The 23,944-nt window shown below is 40.0% G+C and overlaps 1 protein-coding gene across 1 annotated transcript in view; it reads left to right on the top strand.

Annotated features, from left to right (window-relative positions):
* The window catches only part of pola1 (polymerase (DNA directed), alpha 1), a 281,247-nt gene that overhangs the window by 103,932 nt on the left and 153,371 nt on the right, over positions 1 to 23,944 (top strand). Inside the window, exon 27 of the mRNA XM_043700756.1 lies at positions 22,216 to 22,248. Within this exon, the coding sequence (XP_043556691.1) occupies positions 22,216 to 22,248 (33 nt within the window). The remainder of the gene's footprint in view (positions 1 to 22,215; positions 22,249 to 23,944) is intronic.

Genomic DNA, 23,944 nt, shown 5'->3' with positions numbered 1-23,944 from the left:
TGACCCCCAAACAATCATCTGACCCCACTAGCTTGCCCAGGTGACTATTATGCATGTGTGAATCAATGACAGTAACTTTCAGAATGATACTTGTAGGAAACTATCACAGATGATCCCGACCCTTTCTCTAACCAGCTTTCACATAGGGACTTCTCGTAAGAGTTCGCCAGATGGCATTTTGGAGCAGAAGTGACTGCTGTCTTACGCTTCACTGTTGCTTTGCTGATGCTGGATAGTTCAGTACAAATCTGGTGAGTATGGCTGATTGCCATAGCACAGCTTGCAATTAGCTACTCCATCTGAGAAAATCAACCTGTAGCATAGTGGCTGTACTGTAGTAATACAGAGGCACAGGCTAATATTGCAGGGGAGTTCAGATCCCACCATGGCCATTTCAGAATTTGAATTCAGCTCTCATTAAGAAATGTAGAATTAAAAAGCTAGTAAAAGTAACAGCTAACACAAAGTTGACCTCACAGAATGAGGGCATTTAGATTAGAATACTTGCAGTATGGAAACAGGCCGTTCGGCCCAACAAGTCCACACCGACCCTCCGAAGAGCAACTCACCCAGACCATTCCTCTACATTTACCCCTTCACCTAACACTATGGACAATTTAGCATGGCCATTTCACCTGACCTGCACATTTTTGGACTGTGGGAGGAAACCGGAGCACTCTGAGGAAACCCACGCAGACATGGTGAGAATGTGCAGACTCCACACAGACAGTTGCCTGAGACAGGAATTGAACCTGGGTCTCTGGCGCTGTGGGCAGCAATGCTAACCACTGTGCTGCCCGTGTCACTGTCAGCTGAAAAAAAAAATCACCCAGCCTCATCCACCTTTCTAGTGTTTGTTAAACGACACTTCATACATATCCAGACACCTTTTTAAAAGGTTAGAAGGTTTTTGCCACTACTGTCCTTCCAGACAATGAATTCCAGATCCCATGTACTCTGTGGTGAAAATATTATTCTCATCTCACTTCTCATCTTTCTATCAATCACTTTAAGTCCGTGGTGTTTGTTACTGACTTATCTGCAAATGGAAATTCCTTTCCACTCCTCATTCAAATCTCCTTTCAGCCTCTGTACGAAAGCAGGTTTATTTTTTTGCATTGCGGCAATTTTGTAGTCCTGGTGATTTCCTTTCCTGTTGCCTTCTCTGGTGTGATTGCATCCATTCTGTAGCAAGTGGACCCCAGTGCTGTAAGGATGGGAATTCCAGGATTTTGGTCATGGAACTATGACGGAACAGTGATATAGTTCCATGTCAGGAAGGTGTGTGGCTTGAAGGGAATTTTCAGGTGGTGATTTTTCCCATTCATCTGCTGCGCTTCTAGGTAATAGAGGCCACGGTTTTGGAAAGTGCAGTTTAGTTCCTCTGCACTCTGCACTCTCTCTATTCTCCCAGGTATTGTGTACTCCTTTACCTTGTGGGGCCCTCCCAAATGCATCACCTTGTAATTTGTTTTTCAGGTTGAAACTCATTTGGCACTTGTCTCTCCATTCCATTGATATTTTTCTGCAGCTAACAGTCGCAATCAATTGTTTCCAACCAGTCAGCCAATTATTGGTGAAGATGTTGAATTGTTGTAAAAGTCCATTTTAGAGGTTTTCCTAGCCGCTGCTCATATCCAACCTGGCCTACGTGAGAGCAATGCATAGCTGCAAAGTGCATGTAAATTTGTAAACCAATGAATGGGGAAGCAGCCAGTGTTACACATGGACTTTGGAGGTATGTGCGGCAGCAAACAAAATTACAGCAAACATTGTATGTAACTCTGAACTACCTTGGTATAGCCTGACAAGTTACTGCTAATTTTCAGAGGTCAGCAAACTGTATATTCTCAGAAGAATTGGAACTGAGCAATAAATGCTGTTGTTTTTAGTAATGTCCAAATGCAGAAAACAATCTTTAAAAATTCACAATTCTGTAAGGATTCAGTAGGTTTTAAAGTATGTTTTATCTGAGGGAGAATCTGTAATAATAGAATCATAAAGCACTGATTAAAACTACTCTACAGCTATGCTCGTCCCACTTTCCAGCACTTGGCCTACGGTCTTGAATGTTGTGAGACTCATCCAAGTACTTTTTAAAGGCTGTGAGGTTCCCTTCCTCAGCTACCCTTCCAGACAGTGTGCTCCAGATTCCCACCACCATCTAGATGTAAGTATTTTACTCAAATCCACAAATGTACTCATCCTGCCTTTCAACTTTAAAATGCAGCCCACTTGTAATAGATCAATTAACTAGGCGGAATGTCGGCTTTCAATCCATTATGTCCACTTACCTCATAATCTTACACGTCTCTATCAGGTCACCTCACAGCCTCCTCTGCTCCAAAGAAGACAGTCCGAACTTATCCAGCCTCTCTCCATTGTTGAATTGGACCATCCCAGGCAACATCCTGATGAATCTCCTCTGTACCCCCTCCAGTGCAATCATGTCCTTCCTACTTTGTGGTGACCAGAACTGCACACAGCATACTCCAGCTGTGGCCTAACCAAAGTTCTACACTGTTCCAATATGACCTCTCTTCTCTTGTAATCGATGCCATAACTGGTAGACAAGCAGCCCATCTGCCTTCTTAACTACCTTATAAGCTGTCCTGCTGCTATGAGGAATTTGAGGACAAGAACCCCAAGATTCCTCTTCCTCTGAGCTTTTTATTGTCCTGTCATTCATTGAGAACTCCTTTGTCTTATTACTTCTTTCAAAGTGCGTCTCTTCTCACATATCACAATTCCATCTGCCATTGATTTGCGCATCTGAGCAATCAGTCTATCTCCTCCTGTAACCGAAGACCATCTCTCTCACTGTGAACCATCCAGTCAATCATTGTGTTTCCACAGATGTACCATCCTGCTCAACCACATTTTCTTCTGTACCATTTGTATATATCATGAACAATAAGGTGCCCAACACTGATCCCAATGGTATGCTGGTGAACATCAGCGTTCAGTCACACAAACACTACCACTATCCTCTGTCTCCTACTATTATGCCAATTTTGGATTCAACTTGCCAGGTCACTCTGGATCCCTTGTTCTTGTATCTTGTTTGTCAGTCCCCCATGTGTGAGTTTATCCAAGGCTAGAACTAGAGGTGACTTTTTTTAAAATCAATTCATTTAAAGCAGAATTTAGGTGAAATTAGTCTTTGGAACTCTCCCTGAAAATATGGAAGAAGTAGCATCTTTGAATATTTTCAATGCAAGCATAGATGGATTTTTGTTAAGTGAGGGGTGAAAGCTTACCAAGGTAGACAGGAGTTTACAATGAGATCTTACTGCTTGGTGGATCAGGCTAATGGGGCCAAGTGACCAATTCCTGTTCCTAATTCATAAATTCTTAACGAACTACAACATGAACCACACAGTTACTCTGTTTCACACTTGACAGGCAATATGCTGGGATTATAGCCATTTTTTCTGAATTGTTGACTAATTATATGGCAATGTTTGAGGAGTGGCTTTTTCACAAAGTCAAGAGATGTAATTCAAAGTAATTTTGCAGGACATTAGTTTTCTGTATTTTTTGTGATAACTGATTGATATTGGCAACATTGTCTTCAAACCTTATAAGACAGCAGCAAATCACAAGTGAACTAGCAAAGATCATTACCAATCAGCAACATGAATAAAAAGGCAATTGAGTTAAATTTATGAATCAATATTGAGAAGTTAACAAAGCCAAATATTATATTTAGAAAGTTATTTTTGTTCACCAGCTTGAGTTCTTCTCCAAGTTAGCTGTAACATCTTGTGAATAACATTTGTAACATAATAGAAATGAAAGAAACCATAACATTTTTCAAGTAAATTATTAAACTCGCCTGCACAATACTATTAGAGAAACATACTTTTTTCCAAAACTCTTTACAAATGCGATCTGATCTGCTGTGTCTAACATTTTTGACTTTTTAGTTCATACTTTTACCATTTTCTTTAGTCCAGTGCTCTGTTCTTGTTTGAAGTGCACTGGTGACTGAAAGGAGGTAAATTACCAAATTCCATAGCTTCTTGCACACACAGACCTGTGTGGAAACCTAAAAATGTTTTCATGAATTGCTAGACAAGCTTGCTATTCATGAACTTTGCCTCCTTAGTGTTAAGTGTATCAAGTAGGATAATTCAGTAAATTAAAATCTCAATTAAAGGAAAAGAAAGACAAATTTGTTTAGTTTTTTTTGTGTAAGACATTAAAATGGTAAAATGTAAACTCTCCAAAAAGTTTTGATCAAGGAAGTTTGTTTTTCCAAGGATTGTGCTTTCAATGGGCTATGCATGTTATGATGTTTCTGACAAACAAATCTTAAATCAAGGCTACATTTCAACATGTTTGCTAATTTATACCATTTCTTTTATGTTTTGTATTGAAAAGGAATCTCATATGTAAACAGATAACAAGCTATGGAAATATTTGCCATTGAATGTTGGAAGGAGATCCTGGATAAAATTCATGATTTGAAAATGTGACTTTAAAAAACTTTCAGCATTATTATTACAATTAAATTTGGTAAACTAGGAAAGAACCAAGCCAAAAATCTTAACCTTCTCGATAAATTTAATCTTAAACAAATTTGCATTAAAGGTAATTAATAGTACTGTCATGTCATAATGCTTTTACACAAATGTGTAAAGTGCGTTCTTACTGAAGTTTGCAATACTTTTAATGTAGATAGTATAATCTTTGGCTGAAATGCTTTACGTTCATCATAAAGACTGCTTGATGGAATGGTCAAATAAATTCCAAAGCTATTTCAGAACACAGAATGCAGAAACTTCACGAGAAAGGGGGGATACTTTGAAAATATGGTAAATAAACCTTATGTTGCAATCTTGATTTTAATTCTTAAACTGTGAAAGCAAGATGAAATTAGAGAACCCTTTTTATTTGCAGTGTAGCTGGTTCTGGAGTTCACGGTTTCTCCAACCTGTGATAAAAGAGATTGATTGTGTAATTGGACCTGTTTCTAGTCAGGTGCAAAGACATGTGCACGATGCCCTACGTACAGGGGTTGACAATATATTTACAGTTGCTATTCTGGGAATACTTATGTGAATCTTTCTTTGTGTTTGCATTAATCTTATCTAGTGTTTTTGGAAGAATCCGTTTATAGCTGAAACTTTAAATCCCGTGTGTCTAAAACTGGTGCCACTTTAATGCATTGTTTAGAAGTTGACTCAAGATTTCATTTTAGTCACATATCATACACTTAATGAAAGTAAGTTTTGGAAGCTGTTCGTGTATTTCGACAACTGTGCATCCAATGCACAGTGTAATATTAGACTGCTACTTTAATGGCACCCTGGTTTTACAAACCTGATGTAACCATGATTCTTGTAATATTTTCAGATTTACTCATTTAAAACCACATGCTGTCCAACCTGTCTCCATTTGGTGACTTAGGTTACAAAGCAGCAGAAGAAAAACCAGCACCATATTTTACATGGCATTTGCTGGCTGTTCTTTCCATGTTAAGGAAACTGCTCTTACAGCTGGTATAGTTTCATTATTGATGAGCATCTCTGGCCCTTTATTCTGTGAATCAGATATGTGATTTGAGTATTGTCAGTCAATTTGAGGCACATCTACACCCTCGAGTGTATGCCTAACAAATGGGCCACTCAACTTTTCCTTCTGAATCCAATGCTGGCAGATATTGTCTGTTCTTCTTTTTGAGTACCATCTCCTTTTCCTTAAAATCTATTGTCATTGCATATTCTGTTCTAACTCCTTCTGCCCGACTGTGCACTGCAATTGCAATCACATTTGCAATTTCCCTTTTGACTCTGAAGTCCTGATCCCATTGTTATCTTCAAGTTCTGTGCACAATTTCCTGCACCAAGTTTATGTCTCTATAACTGCAAATTTCCCTAATCAGGTTGCCACCCCTGCCACAGGACTGAAATGGGCCTTAACGAAGTCCCTACAGTGACTGTAAACATGGTCAACTCCCTTGTTTCATCCTCCTTTGCCTGTCTGTCATTGTTGCCAGATGGATCACCCCAGTGCCTCCCAAGTCTGTCCTCTGTTGTACAGCAGGATGGTACCTTGCCTACCAACCCAGTTGTGGCCAGATATTGCAGTGGGATTTGTAATTTCTTTTCCTGTTGCCTCCTGAATCCTTGACCTCATCCTATTCCTTTAGCTGTGTGCTGTCACTCAGCAAAATCATCCAAAATGCATAAGCTAACAAAACACACCAAACCTCTCTAGCCCCCTCTCTGAATTCCTCCACAGTCTGATTTGAAATCAAACATTTCCAAAATGCAGTAATAAATGAGCAAAGGATTAAATGATTGTATTGAGTTGTGAATTGAACAGAGCCCAAATTGTTATTGCCTACATTGGTCTGATTTGTAACTTTGCTCGATTTTTTTATGACCGGCTTGGTCTTTGTGAAATGAAGGGCTGATAAACCCCTCTCTTACCATTAGTCCTGATGCCAAGTTGTTTTCATTCATTTATGTTGGACAGTAATATCATTGCATTGGCCAGTGCTAATATCATTTCTAATGTGCAGTTGCTATGCTTGATCCAGCATTTAATGATCGCTGCTTCCCAACAGACTACTTTATCCAGCGTCCCTGTCTCCAGGTCCCGAGTGATTCTGCCCCAGGCCCTTAATGTGCAGCTCAGCCCAGGTCTTGGACCAATTTAGCCATTGTGCTTAATGCCTGTCACTCCTGAGCTCCACTTTGATCTATTTATTGGTTGCAATTCCAGTGGCTCAGATTAAGTCCCAAATTGATACTGCACACTGGCTGGGTTATCGATGTATTATTTTTAAAAGAGTTTCCTAGCAGTTTCAATGGACAGAGCACTAAGCCATTACCAGCGAGTCCCCGAGCGCTGGTGTTGAGTTCATTTCTCCACGTTGACTGTGCATTAGGCTAATTGCTAAATTAGTCCATGGAGAACAGTTAAATACCATGCAAGACTGAAGATCTTTCAGTGGTGAAATCTGAGTAGATTATTTTGAATATTAAATGTTTTAACTGGATGCCTTTTTTAATTTTAGTCTTGCATCTGTCAGCATCAGAACATTGTGTGGAAATAGGCACCTGCTGTTGTTGTGTTAAATATGCGTCTTGCCACATTTAAATTGCATTTATAATCTTGCACATTGTGACATTTAAAAGTGGTATGGACTTGATGGGGGTGGGGTGTGGTGGTGACAGTGGTGGGTGCGGGAGGAGGGGAAGGTACCAAAGTTTCTGTAACAAGACTAATCCTCTTTGGCTGTGTTATTCTAAATGCTTCATAATAACTTGAACTAGAACCAGCAAAGTGTTTCTAGCCTCCAGAGGATTGCTCGCTGGTCAGAACCCTCTGCGGATGTATTATTTTGTAAGTGCTGTAGTGTATTGCACACTTAAGCATGCAGTGCACACATTCCATATATTTGCTGCGGATTCTGCCTGTAATTGTCCATAAAAGTGATGTGTAAATGCATACATGACTGTTGAGAGTGCCATTTTTATCAATTTTTGAAGCGTAATCGGAAAATCAGTCCCAAATTCCTTGGGATGGTTTGAGCATTAATCCTAATTGCAGAAACAGCTAAATTTGTGATTTGGAATTATTATGTATTCACAGATAACTTTGGCAAGCAGCGACTGGAGAAAGTTCTATCTCCTCTCCCATTGTAATTTGAAGGTGCAATAATGTTCATTGCATGTTCAGAATATGCAGTGATTTCACTGAAATATTCAAGATTATGAAAGGGGTTGACAGAGTCGACCCTGAGCTGCTGTTTCACCTGACTATGGAACCTTGAAGGACAGACAATTTCAAGAGAAGGGACTGATCGTAGAGCTGTGAATCTTTGGAATTCTGTTCTCCAGAGGATTGTGGGTGCTCCATCTTCAAACATGTTTAAGGCTGAGCCAGACAGATTTTTTTTTTGGTGTCTCAGAGAATCGAGGGCATGAAACTGAAGTTTAAGTCCAGGATCAGCCATGATCACCTGGAATAGCAGGGCAGGCTCAACATGGTTTCTCCTCTTCCAAGTACTTAAGGTTGTTTTGATGTTCTTTATCAAAAATAGACGGCTTTAGTGCAGGAATTCAGTGTGGTTCTGTTCTTTTCAATGTTAGCAATACAATAGGCACAATTCCTTCTCCATCTTTTACTGTGTTTGAGATTTTGTTTTCTTTGTGCACCAGAAGAAGTTTTTTTTTCTGTGTTCGAGCTAATGATTCTCTTGTGTTCTGTTGTGCATGCCTTTGACGTAGAGTCACAAGAGATGTACAGCGCGGAACTAGACCCTTCGATCCAACCACTCCATGCCAACCGGATACCCTAAATAAATCTAGTCCCCTTTGCCAGCACGTGACCCATGTCCCTCCAAACCCTTCCTATTCATATACCCATCAGATACCTTTTAAATGCTATAATTGTACCAGTCTCCACCACTTCCTCTGGCAGCTCATTCCATATACGCACCATTCTTTGCGTGAAAAGGTTACACCCTAGGACCCTTTTAAATCTTTCCCCTCTCATCTTAAACCTATGCCCTCTAGATTTGGACTCCCCCATCCTGGGGAAGACACCGTAGCTATTTATCATATTCGTGCACTTCATAATTTTATAAATCTCTATAAGATCATCCCTCAGCCTCCAAGCTCCAGGGAAAATAGTTTCAGTCTTTCCTTATAGCTTAAACTTTCCAACCCTGGTAACATCCTTGTAAATCTTTTCTGAAGCCTTTTAAGTTTCACAATATTCTTCCAATGGCAAGGATACCAGAATTGCACAGAGTATTCCAAAACTGGCCTAACCAATTTCCTGTACAGCCATAACATGACCTCCAAATTCCTGTACTCAATACACACTTCAATAAAGGCAAGCATACCAAATGACTACTTCATTGTTTTATCTACCTGTGATTCCACTTCCAAGGAACTATGAACCTGCACTCCAAGGTCTGTTTGTCAGTAACACTCCCCAGGGACCTTACCATTAAGTGTTTCAGTCCTGCCCTGATTAGCCTTTCCAAAATGCAGCACTTCACATTTATCTAAATTAGACTCTATCTGCCACTCCTCGGCCCATTGGCCCATCTGATCAAGATCCCATTGTACTCTGAGGTAACCTTCTTCGCTATCCACTACACCTCCAATTTTGGTGTCATCTGCAAACTTACTAACTGTACCTCCTACGTTCACATATAAATCATTTATATAAATGACAAAACGCAGTGGACCCAGCACCGATCCTTGTGCCACACTGCTGGTCACAGGCCTCCTGTTTGAAAAACAGCCCTCCACCACCACTGTCTGTGTTCAACCTTCGAGCCAGTTTTGTATCCAAATGGCTAGTTCTCTCTGTATTCCACGTGATGTAACCTTGCTAACCAGTCTCCCATGGGGAACCTTGTTGAACTCCTTACTGAAGTCCATATAGGGCCCCATCCACTGCTCTACCCTCATTAATCCTCTGTTACTTGCTCAAAAACCTCAATCAAGTTAGTGAGACATGATTGTCCACACACAAAGCCATGTTGACTTTCCTTCATCAGTGTTTGCCTTTCCAAGTGTATGTAAACCTGTCCCTCGGGATTCCCTCCAACAACTTGCCCACCACTGATTTCAGACTCACTGGTCTGTAATTCCCTGGCTTTTCCTTACTACCTTTCTTAAGTAGTGGCACCACATTAGCCAACCTCCAGTCTTCCAGCACCTCGCCTGTGACTATTGATAATACAAATATTTTAGCAAGGGGCCCAGCAATAACTTCCCTAGCTTCCTACAGAATTCTGGGTACATCTGATCAGGTCCCAGGAATTTATCTACCTTTACTCATTTTAAGCCGTCCAGCACCTTGTCCTCTATAATATGGACATTTTTCAAGATATTGCTATCTATTTCTCCATGTTCTCTATCTTCCATATCCTCCTTCACAATGAACACTGATGAAACATACTTGTTTAATATCTCCCTCAACTGCTGCAGTTCCACACAAAGCCAGCCTTGGTGATCTTTAAGGCACTCTGTTCTCTCCTTAGTTACCCTTTGTCCTTAATGTATACCTGACATATGCTCCTTTTTCTTGACCAAAACCTTAATTTCTCTAGTCCCCCAGCATTCCTTACACACACCAACCTTGACCTTCACTCGAACAGGAGCATACTTACTCTGGACACTCATAATCTTATTTTTGAAGGCTTCCCATTTTCCAGCCGTCCCTTTATCTGAAAACATCTGCCCCCAATTAACTTTGGAAAGTTTTTGCCTAATACTATCAAAATTTGCCTTCCTTCAATTTATAACTTTAAGTTTTAGATTTGGTCTATCCCTTTCTATCACTGTTTTAAAACTAATAGAATGATAAGACCATAAGACATAGCAGCAGAAATTAGGCCATTCAGCCCAAGTCTGCTCCACCATTCAATCATGGCTAATAAGTTTCTCAACCTCATTTCCCCCACCACCCCCTCATTCTCCCGCTTTCTCCCCATAACCTTTAATCCCTTTTACAATCAAGAACCTATTTACTTCTGTCTTAAATGTGCTCAATGACCTGGCCTCACAGCTTTCTGTGTCATTGAATTCCATAGATTCGCTATTCCCTGGCTGAAGAAGTTTCTCCTTTATCAAGATCTTCCCCTTACTCTCAGGCTGTGTTCTTGGGTCTTAATCTCCCCGAGCAATGGAGACATCTTCCCAACATCCATTCTGTGCAGGCCATTCAGTGTTGGTCGCTGGCCCCAAAGTTCTCTCCCACTGACATCTCGGTCACCTGCCCTGCCTTATTTCCCAAGAGTAGGTCAAGCTTTGCACCTTCTCTCGTAGGTGCACCTATCTACTGAATCAGGAAATTTTCTTGTTATATACAAAATCATTCATCCTGCAGAGCCTTTTCAGGCCTTTAAAGGTTGTAAGTGTCCAATCATGAGTAAAGAAACCATTGTAAGAAAAATGTTGTGCAGTTTAAATTGAAACCAGTATTCCAGATGAGGAAAACAGTGGCCAATTAAATGTGAAGAAGTCCCAGTTCTCTGCATATTTGTTGTTCAAAACTCACCCTCCTGCAGGTGAATCTGTTGTTTGGAGACAGTATGGTGGCATGTCTGAAACTTTCAATACTGTGCTGTATGGATAGAAAATTCCTTTTCGTTTTGCATTTGTTTAAAGATTGTATTACATCTTTTACAAGGACGAAGTGTTTAGCAATTTATCAACATTACCAATGATGAATGAACACTCGCGTGCACAACTCTGTTTTATATAAGCTGTGGAGAAATGTTTCTCCACAAATATATTTTACAGGCCTTGAAAATTCAAGAAAGGTTTTAACTCCATTTTTGATGTTTTCTGCAAAATGTTGTAGGGGAGCATGACTTTTGATGTTGATGTAAGAGGTCTCCTGGTTTGTTTCACAGAGATCCACATAGCTGATGATAAATCATTCACTTGATAGTTCAGTGCAGTATGGGCAAATCGAACTAGCCTCTTGGAATCCTATAACTTGTGTTAGGTGTGCATTCATCCACTTTCCATTCCATGTCCTTGAGCCGTGCCTGCTGGATTCTGAGGGAAGAATGAGATCCTTGTTCAAATGTCAGCCGCTTACAGTTGGCAGGAGGCTGATCTGTGATTTGTCTGCCTTGTGGGGTGTCAGCAGCAAGCTTTGCGGGTGGCAATGCCATTTGCAGTAGTCCATTCATGTGCAGGTTGAGAGGGGTGCAGGTGATTGCTTTACGTTACACTTGAGCTGTGGCAGTCCCTTGCAAATATTAGTAACATTGCTTGGTATGCCGTCTTCTCTGTCACCCTGTACCACCTCGACGCATTTTTGGCCATGGTCGAAGTGATTGTCTTTCAAGAGAGGGTTGCAACCTTGGGAACAGCTGTCTGTTTTGTCAAAACATTGGTTTCGTTTTGGGTTAAAGGTTAACAAAAACTGTGACCAAGAGCCAGATGACAGGGTGTTACTGGGAAATCTAATTAGTCATTAAGAGTAATCATGTCTTCTTCCAGAATTGCAGAGAGCTTGATGAAGGCAGGACCACCTGAAGGTGATAATTTGAAAAAAAGTAAATATTTGCCACAGAAACTTGGAATGCAAGGCCATGGGAAATAATAATTTGCACCCGAATTAGTCAAAAATGTTTGCAGCCTCACAATGTGGTCTAAAGAAAATGTTTGTAGCCTGAGGTCATTTGAAATTGTGTACCCAGTAAAGGATTGGTAGAAGTCTTAAAATAGCAGGCGTGTGGCTTTAGACTATTAGTACCTTGTCATTTCTGATGTGAAGCTGGCTAGAATTTCAGCCCCTCACAGGAGGTGGTGGACAGTCAGACAAAGCTAGGCAGTTGCTGATGAAAAAACAGTGCATTCATTGCTTTGGGTTTTACTAGGAGAGGTTAATGCAATTATTTATGTTAGAGTCCAACCACCTGTTAGAATCTTTCTTGTTAAAGGTCATTCCTTGGTGCCATGTCGTCTGACTTCAAACTACTTCATATTGAGTTTGTTGCCTGCTGTTTGTATGAACTGCAAATGTCTAGAGAAATGACATGTTAAAATATTTATATTATTTTGCCTTTTGTAGACTGCTTGCGATTTATTGTCTCTGGGTATATTTTAAAAAGAATTACAAAATTACTGTTTCAAACTACAAAATAATGGCAAAGAGGATATAAAAAATGTCAAAGAAGTGTTTGTACTTCAAGCACTTTGATTAGAACTACACACATCATCTAATCCTATATAAATCAAATATTTCTTGTGGTTTCAATGCACTGAATGGCTCCCAGTAAAGATTTAAGCTACAGTGAACTATCTTGTCAGACACTGAAAGTCTGGTACTGTTGTTTTTTAATACCTGAAAATGTCTACCCAGTTTGAGGAAAACAATACACACAATTTAATCATTTCTCTTGCTGTGGACAAGATGACCTTGAATTAATATATCCATTCTCCCTGCACTCTTATTCACTGGATATAGCTACTCTTTGGATTCTACAGGCAGAAATAAAAGAGCAACCCTATCGCCAAGTTGTATCTTGGCACTTGGGTCCATTGTCCACTGTTGCCAAATCTTTCGATTTATTCTTTTTTATTCTTGTTCCTCTCCTGTGCGATAGGCCTTGGGGCATTTTCAAAGTTTAAACATAGCATAGATTTAAATTTTATGTGAGAAATAAATACATTGTAATTTTGAATGTGAAGTTCTGAAAGTAAATGTTCTTTTTAATTGAAATTGGCCAGTAATTATCCCCATGTCAGCTTCCACTGTCTTAGACACAGCTGCCTGTAACAGTTGGGTTATGTTTGATGCTGACATTTGTTCTTGTTTTGGGAGGTCTCCTTTAAAAAAAAATTCAAAGACAGAAGCATGTTGATGTCATTGTAGTGAATTGCCTCTGCACTTCAATGAAATAAGAAGACAATGGGGATGTAAAAATGCTTATCCTTTTGCCATTTAACAGTTCCATTGAGAAAGTCAACTCAAGGGACTGAAATAAGAACTGAGAATGGAGTAGAGAAGCCAAAGCTTAATTTTGACTGCTATTTCAAGCCATATGGAAACTGTCCACTTAAGACCAGTCTGACAACATAACTTAAGCACGGTAAATAAAGATATGTTTTAATTAAGGTTGAATGTCATAGAAAGCAATTATATTTCTTCACTCGATCAGGACTGAGATTTTCCTGTCTGTCTGACAGCAGGCCAAACCTTTTCAGGTAGAGAACTGATGAGTTACCTACCAACACACTCAGTCTGCCCAGGCTAGATTTCAACTACAGAGGTCAACAATTATCAACATTTGAACACTGCTCCTTGTAATTAGCAAAGCTTGTTTAATGCTTGAGATAAGGAAGGAGAAGCAGCAAGACGAGGCTGATGATCTATGATAGCTCAGTGGTCTGGCAACAGTCTCAGCTGAAACATTGCCTGTTGGTGCCACATGAAAGTAACAACTGCTATGAGAAAACACTGCCTCAATACAAATCTGTATATCTCATAAAGAATGCAGTTCGCATTGAGGGAAGAAAGAAAGAGAGGAAATTTCAAGATTTCTCGGTATTGAGTAGTGTCTTAGTCATGTAGAATACAGTCGGTTCTGCTATAAGGTGGTAGTTCAGTTCTCATGCAATCCCATGTTATAAGAAAATTGCATAATAGCAGCACCATTTAAACTAGTGGGACCAGAATCGCGTTATGACCAATACACGCTTTAAAAGTTTGCACCTTAGAAACTGTGTCCCCAGTTCATAGCGAATTCACATTAACGAAACAGAACGACCTGTAGTCAATTAAAGAAAACGTGTGATGAATAGCTGGTCTGCCTTTAAACTTCCCCAAAAGATAATTTTCAGTTACCTGCACAATTGAGATTGATGACGCTGGCTTATTTATTCTGATCACTTTTTTCAGATCCTCTTCACCAATCACCATTCCCAAGTTCTATTTCTCGATTTTGCTCAGATTGCTACCTGCAGTTTAGGCTAGATACGTTCTTGCTGAAGATGATTATTGCCCAACACTTTTGTAACGAGACTGTCAACTGTCACCTAACATCCCAAACCCAAATCTAAATATTGTCGGGGTACAGCTGCATGTGGGTACTGCCTTCGAGCAGGTAGTTGGTAGTAAGCTGCCGCCTTGAATCGCTGCAAGACCATTTGGTGTAGGTGCACCAACAATGTCATTCAGGAGGGTGTTCCAGGATTTTGACCCAATGACAATGAAGATGCGGCGATAATATTTCTAAGTCAGGATGGGGAATAACTCGAAAGATAAGGTGTTAGTGCTTCAATGTATCTGCTGCCTTGTCTTTCTAGATGGAAGTGGTTCACCCTTTGGAAGGTGCTGCCTAAAGGATCTTAGGGAACATTTGTAGTGCATCTTCGAGAAGGTGTAAGCTACTGCTGCCGAGTCTTGGTGGTCAGAGTTGTGAATATTTGTGGTGCCATTCAGTCAGTCTGGTTTCTCCTGGATGATGTCAAACTCTTGACTATTGTTGAAGCTGCACTCATGCAGGCAAATGAAGCATATTGCACCACATTCCTGACTTGTTCTTTGTTGATGGTAGACAGGCTTGGGGAGTCAGGAGGTGAGTTACTTGATAGTGCTTCAGTGTCTGAAGAATTGTGAATGCAACTTAACTCTGGTGTTAAACAGTAGAAACAGCATGGTCCCACAATGATCAGATCAAATCTCTGCAGTCCTGCCATGTCCAATGATGTATGGCAGAAGACAATTAATTATGACATGGCTTTTCTGTGAACACTCCCATTTTTATCAAGGACAACACCCAGGACCTAGATTCAAAAGTCAAAGCCAGTAACTTTCAGCCAGTCGTATTGAAGAGCCTCCTTCACAATTCTTTACCATTGGAAAAGTTGGTACTCCATCAATCTTGTTCACTCATATTAAGAAATGGCATAATGCACAGACTTGAGCAGATGTCATAGATTAGAGCAACATCCAAATTGAAGTAGTGAAAACTTGTGCTCGAGAATCAGTCCAGCCTTTCTTCAAGCTGTCCCAGTCCAGCTATAACACTGACCTCTACCTGATGCAGTGAAAAATTACCCAGGCATGTGTGACCCACTAGAAATGGCAAATCCGCCTTGGCTAATTGCCAACCCGTTGGTCCACTCTCACTTCCCAGCAAAGTGATGGAGAGTGCAATTGATAACACTATCTGGCTCTTACCATTAGCCTGTTCATTGATGTTCAGTTTAAATTCTGCCCAGAGCACTTGGCTCCAGACCTCACTGCAGCATTGATCTGCACCAAAACAAAAGATGATCAGTTCCAGTGTTGAAGTCAGAGCGACAACCTTGACATCAAGACAAAATTTGTCAAGGTGCCCATGAAGAATCCAAATTGATGGGAATCGGGGAGAAAACATCCAGCAACTTAGAGTCATAGCGATGTACAGCATGGAAACAGACCCTTTGGTCCAACCTGTCCATGCCGACCAGATATCTGAAAAACAGCCTTCCACCATCACCCTCTGTCTTCTACCTTTGAGCCAGTTCTGTATCCAAATGGCTAGTTCTCCCTGTATTCCATGAGATCTAACCTTGCTAATCAGTCTCTCATGGGGAACCTTGTTGAACGCCTTACTGAAGTCCATATAGATCACATCTGCCCTCATCACTCCTCTTTTTGCTTCTTCAAAAAATTCAATCAAGTTTGTGAGACATGATTTCCCACGCACAAAGCCATGTTGACTATCCCGAATTAGTCCTTGCCTTTCCAAATACATGTACGTCCTGTCCCTCAGGATTCCCTCCAACAACTTGCCCACCACCGAGGTCAGGCTCACCGGTCTATAGTTCCCTGGCTTGTCTTTACTGCCCGTCTTAAACATTGGCACCACATTTGCCAACCTCCAGTCTTCCGGCACCTCACCTGTGACTATCAATGATACAAATATCTCAGCAAGAGGCCCAGCAATCAGTTCTCTAGCTTCCCACAGAGTTCTCAGGTACACCTGATCAGGTCTTGGGCCACTCCCCCTCCTCTCTTGCCTCCCTTTCTATCTTTCCTGTAGCATTTGTATCCTGGAACATTAAGCTGCCAGTTCTGCCCATCCCTTGATCCATGTTTCCGTAATTGCTGTGATATCCCAGTCTCATATTCCTAACCATGCCCTGAGTTCATCTGCCTTCCCTGTTAGGCCCCTTGCATTGAAATAAATTCAGTTTAATTTATTAGTCCTACCTTGTCCCTGCCTGCCCTGACTGTTTGACTCACTTCTGTTCTCAGCTGTGCCCGTGTCAGACCGATCTCTTTCTTCACTATCTCCCTGGGTCTCCCCCCTCCCCCACCCCACCTTACTCGTTTAAATCCTCCCAAGCAGTTCCAGCAAATTTCCCTGCCAGTATATTAGTCCCCTTCCAATTTAGGTGCAACCCGTCCTTCTTGTACAGGTCACTTCTACCCCAAAAGAGATTCCAATTATCCAAAAATGTGGATCCTTCTGCCATTCACCAGCTCCTCAGCCATGCATTCATCTGCTCTATCCTCCTATTCCTGCCCTCACTAGCTCGTAGCACTGGGAGTAATCCAGATATTACTACCCTTGACGACCTCCTTTTTAAATTTCTGCCTAACTCTCTCTAATCTCCCTTCAGAGTCTCAACCTTTTCCCTTCCAATGTCGTTGGTTCCAATGTGGACAATGACCTCCTGCTGGCCTCTGGAGCCATAGTTAGTGCAAAGGCGAGGTAGTTGTAGTTGCTGAGTAATAAATCATCTCAGCCCTAGAATTGTACTACAGTAGTTCCTCAAGGTAGTAACTAGTGCCCAACCAACTTTTCTACTTAATCAATTATCTTTCTTCTTTCATAACAAAAAAACAAAATGCTGGAGAAACGCACCTGTGCCAAGAGGAATGGAGTTAACATTTTGAGTCCTTAATTTTCCAACTCCTTTCCATTGTGAAGGAGTGCAATACTGGACTTGAAATGTTAATTCCATTTCTGTCTCCACAGATGCTGCTAGACGTGTTAGATTTCTCCAGCACATAATGTCTTTGTTTCGGATTTCTAGAACTGTAGTATTTTTCTTTTATTTGACCTTTCTTCCATCTTATGGTCAGAAGTGGGAAGTTTTCTGTTTGTATGATGTCAGTATCACTCTCCACTTCTCAGTTGCTGAAACAGGTAGTGCTTCCATGCGGTAAGAGCTGCACAGCATTAGGATCTGTCATGATCAGTTCATTTATCCACCCTGCATCCACCATGTAACTCCTGATCAATTGCAGAGCCAAGCTCCTCAATGCAGTCATACCCTCCAATTCTTGATCACTGACCAGTTTGATTTACCTAACCTTAAGGATGTGACTGCCTCCTGGGGAAAAGAATCTAGAGAATTTTCACCTCCTTGATTTGGCTCAGTGTCTGAAAGCTTGGATTCCTTGAGTCTGATCTGAAGTTAGTCAAGATGTGAATTCTCATGACAGATGTGTTCATTGTGGATTAGCTTGGTGTCCATTTTTCACATTGCAGCCACGACATGTTGGCTGATGTTCCATCGCTATCATATTTTCCCCAGTTATTAATTATATTACTCTGGTATCCTGTTTTTCACACTTGAAGAATCTCCAATATGAACACTTCATTGCATTTTTCTTTCGTTTTCCCCCAATAGTATCAATGTAAAATCTAACAAGCTTTTTTTTAAGAAAAAGAGGGGGAAAACACTAAACCAAAATGAAACATAAATCACAAACTTGTGGTCTTTAACAGAGGTTTGGAGCCTAGTGATCTTCTGATTCTACTTGCAATCCTGCGTACTCCTGTTCTTGAACTCAAGAAAAGACAGAGTCTGTGAACACAAAAGAAGCCCTTCGGCCCATCGAGTCTGCACTGGCTTATCTACACTATTCCCACTTTCTAGCACTTAGCCCATAGCCTTGAATGTTATGACATTAAAAAAGTACATTGATGAGCATTTGTAAAGATTGAGGCTTCCTGCTTCTATTCCTCCTATGAAGTGTATTCCACATTCCTACCACTCACTGGGTGAAAATAACATTCCTCAAATCCCCTCCAAGCATCGTGCACATCCCCTTAAAATGATGCTCCCTTGTTACCAACCCTTCAACAGAGGAGAGCAACCTCTTCCAGTCCACCCTATCCATGCCCCTCATAACCTTGTACATCTCAATCAGATCCCCCTTCAGCCTTCTCTGCTCTAAAGGCAATGACCCAAGATCCTCTCTCTTCACAGCTGAACCTTTCTTTTCCAAACCTGCTGTTCCTTGCCTAAAGCTTTAAACTTTCTTAATGTACTTGGTCCAGAACTTCCTGTGCAAAATGTCACAGGGAGACGGGACCAGAACAAAAGAGGGAATATTTGATGTAGAGGAAGAAAAATGTCTTTTAATGTAGCCTGGCAAAGGATAATAAATGCAACAATAAGCTCCCTTTTTTTTTATCTCAGTAGTTAACTCAGATTGATGTCTTTGTTTTTAATCTGACAGAAGATTTCTGATTAAATCAGGTTGCAAGTAATTTGCCATTTAAAGAATTGCCATTATTCATGATGCAACCCAAATTAAGCCTGCAACTATGAGGTTTGATAATATTGAAGTGGAGGCATTTAGATTAGATTAGATTACTTACAGTGTGGAAATAGGCCCTTTGGCCCAACAAGTCCACACCGACCCGCCGAAGCGCACCCAACCAGACCCATACCCCTACATTTACCCCTGCACCTAACACTACGGGCAATTTAGCATGGCCAGTTTACCTATCCTGCACATTTTTGGACTGTGGGAGGAAACCGGAGCACCCGGAGAAAACCCACGCAGACACGGGGAGAATGTGTAAACGCCACACAGACAGTTGCCTGAGGTGAGAATTAAACCCGGCGCTGTGAGGCAGCAGTGTTAACCACTGTGCCACCCACTAATTTACCTTGCAAGCCTATTGTATCCGAGTTTATATGCTAAATGCAGTATATTTGAGCTATTTGTGGTATTTAATTCAGGACAGAACAACTTTGCAATGTGTACTCTGGAGGAAGGAAAGTTGAATTCAAATGTAGGGTGGCCTTGGAAAGGTTTTTAATTACAACCAGTTTCTACCAATCCTGTAACAGTCTGTGCAAATATGATTGCTTTGGTGTTTGAAGGGGTGGCACGGTGGCTCAATGGTTAGCACTGCTGCTTCACAGCACCAGGTACCCGGTTCAATTTCAGCCTCGGGTGACTGTATGGAGTTTGCACATTCTCCCCGTGGCTGCGTGGGTTTCCTACCACAATCCAATGATGTGCAAGTTAGATGAATTGGCCATGCTAAATTACCCATAGTCTTCATGGATATGTCAGTTAGGTGCATCAGGCAGGGGTAAATATGGGAAATGGGGTAGGGGGTGGTTTACTCTTTGGAGGGTCTGTGTGGACTTGTTGGACCGAAGGACCTGTTTCAAACTGTAGGGATTCTATGAAGTTTCAACATGTTTCTGTTTTTGTTTGTGGCTTAAGATAATAGCTCCAATATAATGTTTTTCTTTTACTAATCAAGTTTAGTATTTTATCAATTTCCTATAGGTTTGGAGATCATATCTGTGGCCTGTTAATGCAGTATTACTGCACTGTACAGAAACCATTTCATTTCTATATTCTTGATGATGCTCTGCACTGACTGAAAAGGTGTATCTCTCTAAAATGTCGATTGGTATTGAATGAAAACTGCATATTCTCTTATTCATCTATCACACCTACATGCTGTGATAGATGATGTGGCCTTCTCATTGAATGAACACAACATTGTAGTTCAACCACCAAATTGCACAGTAGAATATGTTCAATGTATTATGTAAAGAAACAGATGGTTTGGGAAAGGAAGCAAGACAGAATGTTTTGCTTTACTGGTTTTGGGCTTTTATCCACATTATCAGTTTAAATGTTGTAATTGGAGCCAGAGAGGCTAAATTATTCCCAATACGCATGGAAGGTTTCTCCAGAGTTCAGAATAAAATAAGAACAGCTTAGCTAACAAACTAAATATCATTAAATAAAGCACTGGTTTTAAAGTTGAAATTGAAAGATATATTGCTAGGAATCCCCCAAGTTCCACTCGAACCACATTATCTATTTAGAAAAGACTCTTAATTTATGGTTTTCCTAATCAGACAACACTTGGATTGAGGAGTTCATTATTGCTTTTAAGCAGTTACAGTCCAATAATGCTTACATCTCAGCCAATTAGTCTGAAGGGAAATGACTTTGGCATTTTGTAATAAGTGTTGAATTACTGCATAGATTTGCCTATTAAACTCTTCCCTGATGTGTTTAACATTAAAAGGGAATATTCTTTCAAATACACTGGCTCTTTACAGATACAGGACCAGTTTTCATTCTTTGAACAGAATTTGTTGGGTTTATCAGCCTGAATAGAGTTGTGAAATAACAACGTTAAAATATCATAAAGACTTAATAAGTGGCAAAGACATGCAGGTGTTGCTGTTTAATCTGTGCGCACTGTGGGCTCTACAATTAATGAGAATTAAATTAGAACTGTATTTTGCCTATTACGTGAGAAGTATTTTTTGGAGACAAAAGCAATTTTCATTAATAATGCAGCATTATAACTTGAAACAAAACAAAATATATAACTAATGTGTGTCGATAAATGTGCAAATACTTAGCATCATAGTTCAAAATCTCTGACTTTTACACATTCACTTTATGAATAACTCCTTTGCGACAGCTTGTGCAGTCTGTTACTTTTCCCTATTTACTTGTGCAACTCTTGCTGCCCCCAATAGAAAAACTATTGAAGCCACCCTTATCCAGGTTATCTAATGTGATGTTGTAAACAAGGTGGGACAGCTATATTCAGCTCTCGTTCTAATACCAATACTCATCATGGCCACGTGCATTGACAGTCTTCATAGGCTTTCCTTAAAATGAACTACCAGATAATTTTGATGCCATCACCATCTTACGTTCAGGAGAAAAGATCAGGTAACTCTGGAACCCATGATCAGGCAATTACAAACAGTTTTATTTTTCATTTCTTTGTGTTTATTAAATGTGTATTATACAATGCTGCTTGGGAACTGTGGCTTTTCTTCCCATTTCTTGCATGTGTGCCAACTCAGTCTATTTATGTCTTCAACGTGTCATTGCTATGTGGTCCAATATCAATTAGCCCAGTCCAGACTACAAATTTAAATTTATTCTGCATTACTCAGTTTCAAGTCAATTAATGAGTAAACCAGTGATCATGCATCCCTGTATTTAATAAGCTTGTAATGGAGAATATCGTTGAAGCGAGAATAGGAGTTTGAGAGCTACAGCATGGATATTAGCTTTTGCTGTATTGCATTGTCCAGACGATTGTGTTACACTGTCACTGTGCTCATTAATGCTAATGATTTAGCAAATATAACAGCTCATTTCATTGCAGGAGATGACATTATAATATTATGGCTATGGACCTACATTTGCGCAAGTTCATTTTAATTTCAATGGGCTTCACTTTTAAAAATGTTGCTTTGAGTCGTCCAGTTTATTTTTTGATTCAAAAGTTAGGAACAAATTAGCTTACTTCTATAAATTCAAGTTCGCTCGGATGTGAACTTGTTGCTTCCCACTTGAGCTGAAAGGATAAATTACATCCTGGTGCTGTCAGCAATATGTTACTGTTTGTGTTAATAGAGTGGACATGTACTTCATTCCAGTGCTTGGAAGTTGTTCACATGCAATGTTGTTCTTGTCTTTCAGATTCTCATGCACACCAAAGAGATGGTCCAGAAGGTAATTTATCCACATTACTATTGGTTTATGAAAAGGTACTAAACAAAACAAGCTTCAGGAGTCTTCGATTCCACTTCTAATAGCAACAAAGCTCATTTATATTCAAGAGTTTAATCAGGAATAAGTGATTTGTGTTAATTAAAGTAATGTTTTTCATATGTTGGATGTGATAAATTGTGTTGTTCCCCACATATGTGAACCTTGTGACTAGAAGCACTTCTCCCTTAGGAGCTGCCTCCTTTGAGTGCTTTGTGCTAATGCTGTGTTTACCACTTTTCTTTTGTATGCTATTAGCAGCAGATTTGCAACAGTTTTAATTTTTGGTTTATTTTGAGTAACCAAAAATTAAAGCCTGCTCAGATTGCCTTTCCCATTCTAACAGTAGCACGTGGGAACCTGCTGAATATGATAACTAATCTCCTTTTTACAGGTGTTTTGGAATAATGACATGTCACTTTACTGAGCAAACAAAGGGTGATACATGATCTAATGGGAATAGTTAAACTTTCTTTAGTCTTACTATTGTCTTTATTCAAGACAAAATAAAGCAACTTAATTATAAAGTTAAACATATTGCATTAACAAGAATGCACAGTGTGTGTACATCGTCTGTATAAATCTGCGTACGCACTTAATTTGGGTAATCAAATTTGCTGTATAGTGATCCTTGAAAGAAGTAAAATTGCCAATTGTTTGAAAATGACAACTGTGTTATGACTAATATGAAGAAAGCTCAAAATAGGAATATGTTGTTTTAAAACGGTCATGGGTTTTTAGTCAAAATGAACTTACATTTCAATTACAAAGATTCTTCAGATATATCTGTTTAATTTGGACTGTAAAGTTTGGATATTTTCCATCTAAAATAAAAACACGACAAGCTGTGGAGGGGTAGAAACTTTTGTGCAGATCCTTGTGTTCAGAAGAAGGAAAGAAGCAGTTTTAACTCACTTACATGTGATATAAATTGCAATGAAAGAATACAAAACATGACCTTCTGTTATATTTATCAATTCCTGGAACATGTTTTGCTTCTTCTTTCACAAACTTTTCTGTCAACATCACTCTCAAACTTTGTCGTTGGAATTTTCATAATGTCCATGCACAACCTGAGAAAACACAGAATTTAATGCTGCTGAGATTTCCAGTTGGTAGATTTAACTGTAATGAAATAAAATTATACATTGGTTTAGAAAGTGGGGTCTAAAACTCTATTCTGCTTGTACCCTATGGTTAATGTAGGAAAGATTGGATTGATGGTTATTAAAACATTCCTCACCAAAGCACAACCCTTTCCGTTTTGAAGAACAAGAGCAGCAGGTGCATGGAAATATGACCATCCTGCAAGTTTCCCACCAAAACACTCCCATCCTGACTTGGAAGTATATCACCATTCCTTCAGTGTTCTTGGTCACATATGAATTTGTTATTGTAAATTTATCCTGTGCAGTCAGACATGTGTCCCATTTTCTATAATGTCCAGTGTGTACTATTCTAAAATTTAAGGACCATAAGACCATAAGACATAGGAGTGGAAGTAAGGCCATTCGGCCCATCGAGTCCACTCCGCCATTCAATCATGGCTGATGCGCATTTCAGCTCCACTTACCAGCGTTCTCCCCGTAGCCCTTAATTCCTCTAGACAACAAGAATCTATCAATCTCGGCCTTGAAGACGACTTCATTGAGTTGTAGAA

Source organism: Chiloscyllium plagiosum, chromosome 12, assembly GCF_004010195.1.
Source record: "Chiloscyllium plagiosum isolate BGI_BamShark_2017 chromosome 12, ASM401019v2, whole genome shotgun sequence".
Taxonomy (NCBI): Eukaryota; Metazoa; Chordata; class Chondrichthyes; order Orectolobiformes; family Hemiscylliidae; genus Chiloscyllium; species Chiloscyllium plagiosum.
This window is presented reverse-complemented; position numbering and strand designations above follow the sequence as displayed.